This window comes from Ixodes scapularis, unplaced genomic scaffold, assembly GCF_016920785.2.
Source record: "Ixodes scapularis isolate PalLabHiFi unplaced genomic scaffold, ASM1692078v2 PGA_scaffold1__304_contigs__length_218370807, whole genome shotgun sequence".
Classification (NCBI taxonomy): Eukaryota; Metazoa; Arthropoda; class Arachnida; order Ixodida; family Ixodidae; genus Ixodes; species Ixodes scapularis.
In genome coordinates this window covers 83,821,151-83,826,666 of record NW_024609846.1, presented here as the reverse complement: position 1 = coordinate 83,826,666, position 5,516 = coordinate 83,821,151, and the positions used below count along the sequence as shown (strand labels likewise).

Here is a 5,516-nt window from a genome sequence, read left to right as displayed (position 1 = left end):
TGCGTCTTCTGGGCTTTTCTTAGTTCTTCGTGGGCAACTTTGCACGTGTCTTCCAGCCTCTTCCGAAGATCGACCATGTACCCGTAGGTTGTTTTCGTCTCAGGGTCGATGTTCTCGTTAGTCCACAGTTCTTTTAAAACTGCCATGGGACCCCGAACATATCTCCCGTAAAGCAGATCGAACGGGGAGAACCCCAAACTACTTTGTGGGACTTCCCGATATGCGAAAAGCAACGGGGTCAGGTACCGATCCCAGCATCGTGGCTTTTCTTGGCACATCCTCCGAATCATTTGTTTTAATGTCCCATTCAGCCGCTCGACAAGTCCATTACCCATAGGATGGTAGGGCGTGGTAGTCAACTGTCTCAGCGATAACAGGCGACTGATCTCCTTCATCAAGCCTGACGTAAAGCAGGACCCCCGATCACTTAGGACTTCTTGGGGTAGGCCTATACTTGTGAAAACATTTGAAGAAGGCCCTCTGCAACCTCTGTTGTCTCCATGCTCTTCAAGGCGACAGCATCTGGATATCTGGTGGCAAAATCAATCATCGTCAATATATATCTGTTGCCATTTTCTGAACTTGGCTTGATTGGTCCGATGATGTCTATGCCGACTCGTTGGAAGGGTGTCCCTATGATTGGCATGGTTCCAAGGGGCGCCCTGGCCACCAAGTGCTTGGGAACAGTCCTCTGGCAAATGTCACACGATTTTACAAATCGTTTTATTTCTGACGTTACTCCCGGCCAGTAGAATTCTTCTTGTACACGATCAGTGGTTTTCTTTGTTCCCTGATGGCCGGCCATAATTCCTTCATGTGCCAATTTGAGCACGATCATTCGAAAGTCTTTTGGTACTACTAACTGCTCCCATTCCTTACGGGACGGTGTTCGATATCTCCTGTAGAGGATTCCGTCACGTAACACGAATTCCGATTCGTGTGCCTTTTCTGAAACGAACTTTCTCCCGATGGAAGCAAAGCACTTATTTAGCGTTTCGTCGTTCTCCTGAGCCATTCTCAGCTTTCTTTTATCAACTTCTGTTGGCTCCACCGACATGACTGGTAACTCGGAAATGTTTTTCTTGCCTGGCGCCTTTCCTAGCGCCCCTGCGCAATCACTTACTTTCTCCAAGACCTTACAGTCTTTCTCTTCACGTTTCTCGCTCACCGCGAGTTCTTTAGCAGTTTCCCCTTTTACTGCCGTCTGATCAGTATCGATTTCCGCTTCTCTCGCTTCAGACACTATTTGTCCTCTGTCACAATCCCATTCTTCATCGGGATCATCGATCCTCCTCACTCCTTTAATATTTCCGAGTACCAAGTCATATAACGGGTTATCCATACACTTCGCCACCAAGCTGCCTGTGAAGTATGGTGTTTTTACTTCCATCTCCGCCTCTGGTAAATATTTAATCGTCCTGTCCAGAAGAAAAACTGGACTGGAAAAGCCAGTTAGCTTGTTATCTGGAACCAGGCTTCTTTTTACAACAACTGCGTTGCAGCCGCTGTCTCTGAGGACCGTTACCGTTCGACCTCCCACTTCTCCTCTCACCACTGGCATATCGTCTACTAAGAAACGTGGAGGTTTTCCAACTGCCATATTTAATACTGGTATTTTGTCCCCGTTTTTTAACAAGACATAAGCCTTTTCTGATTCGGTTTCGTCAGCGGTCGTTAACACACAGGAAGCCTGGGAAGCCTTGTCTTTTTCTCGGTCTGACTTCCAGTTACAAGCTTCTGCTTTGTGCCCAGCCTTTCCACACCTCCAACACGCAGAAGGACGCGGAGCCTTGGAACTCGTCCAGCAATCGGCTGCTCTATGACCAGGTTTGTTGCAGAGGTAGCATCGACTGGCTACCCTTATAGAATGCTGTGTTTTATTGCCTTCTTTCCCACAGCCTCCACTCTTGTGGTCCGAATCATCTCTCAATTTAAAGAGGCTAGTCTGTCCCTGTGCTTCAAGAAAGTGGTCTGCGGTTGTCGCCAGATTCTCCAGGGACCTGCAGTTTCTTTCTTTTAGGAATATAGATAGCTTTGTGTTGCACCTCTTCAGGAACTGCTCTGAGACTATCAGGTCCCTTAACCCTTCATACGTCTTAGGGGTTTCTCCTGTCTCGATCCAACGGTCAAAGTATCCCAATAGTCGAGCCGCGAACTGTCTCCCTGTCTTCGCATCTTCGGGTTTGCCATCCCTGAATTTCTCGCGGTACCCTTCGGTCGTATAGCGAAACCGCTGTAGCAGGCTTAGCTTGACTTTTGCGTAGTCTAAGGACTCCTCAGGAGTCATCCTGCCAACTACAGTCAGGGCCTCGCCGGTGAGGCACAAGCTTAATGACAATGCCCATTTGGCAGGAGGCCAGTTTTGGCTGCTTGCGACTCTTTCAAAACGCTGGAGGAAAGCATCCAAGTCGTCTCGTTTATCATTGAATGGTGGAATGAGTTTATGAGGGCTGCGACAATTGGCTTGCGCTTCCTGATTTTCTGCCCCACCGGTACCTATCTCGTTTTCATTGCGATCTGAACTGGTACTGTCTCGCAGTCGGAGTCGCAGTTCTAACACTTCCCGCTCCTGTTGTAATCTACGGATCTCGCGATCAGCCGCGTCCTGTGCCTCTTTAGCTGACTCCCGTGCTTCGTCTCGTAACAGGTGGCGTTCTTCGCGTTGCCGGTTGCGTTCTTGCTCAACCCAGTCGCGAAGCTCTCCCCCAGTATATCCCAGTTCTTTACCCAGAGCTACTATCTTTTCCGGATCCATACTCATTTCTCTTACAGCACCGTCCTGGAATTCTGCTCTCTATAAGATGTTAGGAAGAGAGGTCCTGTCGCGGACGCCAGATTGTGATGGGAATGGATAAGGAAGGAACTCAGAATTCCGGAGCGGTGGTTGTAAGAAGAAAGATGTTATTTACAGAGTAAGGAATTAAAAATAAAAGTCAGATAGAGTAGGAAAACACAGTTACGAGAGTCATCAAAATATGTACAAAGTTCAGTCCGCCGACTTCGCTTACGGCCCACACGATGTTATTGCCGAGAAGACGCCTCGTTGTCGTAACGTTTTGGTTCAGGAGCCTGGCAGGCTGGGTCGGCCCAGGCGTAGGGTTGCTGGCTGCAGCTTGGCTAACGGCGGCGGTCCACGGTGTGCAGGTTCAAAGTCCCCACCGGCCTGTTGGCGCCCGTCGGAATCTTCCTAGACTGCCGGGACCGCTGGTGTTGAGCCGGGTGCCGATGCCCAACCGCCTTTGTCGAGCGCCTCGAGCGTGTGTCACGTTCACTCTCCTCGTGTTGTCCTCCTCTTCTTTTTTCTTATTCTCATTCCCTGATACGGTCTTGCAGTCTTCTTCATCTTTGGTTATTCATGTGTTGACAGCGTTCATCTGCGTTGTCTTCCTCGTCGTTTGTTCAGCCCATATCATCACATAAGTGTTTGCGTTTTACTGCCAAACACAGCTCTTTTTAAGGTGCTCTTCTCGAAAGTATCGAAGTGCTGTGTCGTCTGGCGTTGCTCTCGCTTTCCCGATCCCAGACATGAGTAAAGAAACTGGAGGGGAAATTGTCAGGGCTATTGATGAAAAGCTACGAACTATAAAAGACAGTGTAAAATACTGCAGTGAAACGAGTGATGGATTGAACGAAATGAAAAAAAGGTGCAAGAAATGCGAAGGGAAATGCTAGAATTGTCCGAACGAAATGAAGAATTAACCTCTGAAAATCGCAGGCTAAGTGACGAGATAAAGAACTCGAGCAGCACATGTGCTCTAAGAACCTCGAAAGAAAAGGCGTGCCCGAGGAGGGTGACACGCACGACATTATCAGTGGAATTGAAAACCTCCTAAACGCGTCAATATTAGACATTGATATTGTCGTGTGTCATTGCGTACTTACCTTCAGGACATCGGACAAAATATAATTGTCCGATTTGTAAAACGCACAAAACGATATAAAATCCTACAGAAAGCAAGAAGCAGAGATTCATGACCAAAGACCCTTGACTACGGGGGGCACAGCAGCCCCGTGTACGTTAACGAACGTCTAACGGGTTCAAACAATAAACAATACTGAATTTTGCGATCAATAAAAAAAAAAAAAGAGCGTAGGTTTGCAATATGCATGGGCCTCCGGTGGGAGGGTCTTCGCGCGCAAAAAGGATGGCGCGAGAGTCATCATAATCGCTTGCATGTCTGACGTCGAAAAAATAACAAACTAATCACCGTGAACAAGCCCCGAAGGACACACGAGATGATCATGGCCGAAGATATTGAGACAGGCTGTGTCTATTAGGATTGCCAGTCATTCAATAAAATATATAAGGAAAATGAAAGGCAGTTTTCCGCAATACATTGGAACACGAGAAGCCTTTAAAACAAAGTTGACAATCTTGAAATACTTTTACATTCTTTAAATGTCGAATTTCTGCTTTGGATCTTTTTCAACTAAGAAAGGTTACAGAACAATGAAAGATTTTGGCACCTCAAAATAAACGAAAAAAGCGTTAACCTCAAAATAAACGAAAAAAGCGTTAATTATTTTTGGTTGCCTGATAGAGCAAGCAAACTGGGAAGACGTTGATAAAAAAGAAAACATTATATAATGCATGTCTATAAAAGATTCCAGATTAAATTTAAACGCTGCTATACGATGCAGCATTTTCTCTGTGTAAAACTAAAGCAAAGCCTAAAAGATTCGACACCGTGGGTGACTGCTGACCTATTTAAAATAATAACAAAAAACCGCAAGATACTATGCCTTCATACATCATTGTGGTCCGTTTATTGGCTGAGTTAAAAAAAAATAAGAAGTTGAATTCTGACCTAGAACAAACAAAGTGTGAGTAATATAAAAATAAATTTGTGCATATTAATACCAGAGAAAGTCGGGACACAGGAAATTATTTAACTAACAGAAAGCAAACGCGCAGTTTAATGTTAAGGAACTAATTATCGTTTATTGTAAGTGTTGCAAGGAAAGAACTCGCCGACGAAATGAATCGACAGTTTATTAGCGTTGGTACGAACATGAAAACTAGTACAATCACAAATCAATCTATTAAAACAGGGAATCAGAGTCTGCAATGTTCTTTCCAACGACTCCTCATAAAATTGATAAAATAATGATTGGTTTAAAAAACAAGGTAGTCGCTGGTGAAGATCAAATAAAAGCTTTACCGATTAAACATACCACATGCATACTAAGTCCCGTATTATCCCATATAATAAATAAGATACTGGAGTTTGGCTATTTCCCCGACGAACAAAAATAGCAAAAGTAATTTATGTGTACAAGGACGAAGGAGAAACCATAATTAATAATTATAGGCCAATATCAGTTCTACCGATGTTTTCAAATATTTTTGATAGGTTAAATAATAATATCAGTAATTTTTTTTCTCGAAAATTTCACATCATATGTCAGGCTCATTATGGATTCGAGAAAACAAGTCTGAGGAATTGGCTCTCATTAAAAAAAAATATATATATATAAAAAAATGAAAATATAAACAGCGAATTAGTCACACTTGG

At 44.5% G+C, this 5,516-nt stretch overlaps 1 protein-coding gene across 1 annotated transcript; it reads right to left on the bottom strand.

Moving 5' to 3' along the window:
- Positions 1-448: 448 nt before the first annotated feature.
- On the bottom strand, positions 449-2,287 carry LOC120838453. The gene has a single exon (XM_040208393.1). The coding sequence runs from the start codon at positions 2,285-2,287 to the stop codon at positions 449-451; it is 1,839 nt and encodes a 612-aa protein (XP_040064327.1).
- Positions 2,288-5,516: the final 3,229 nt, after the last annotated feature.

Coding starts and splice junctions, on each gene's coding strand:
- LOC120838453 (XM_040208393.1), bottom strand. CDS start 2,287: ATGACTCCTGAGGAGTCCTTAGACTACGCAAAAGTCAAGCTAAGCCTG.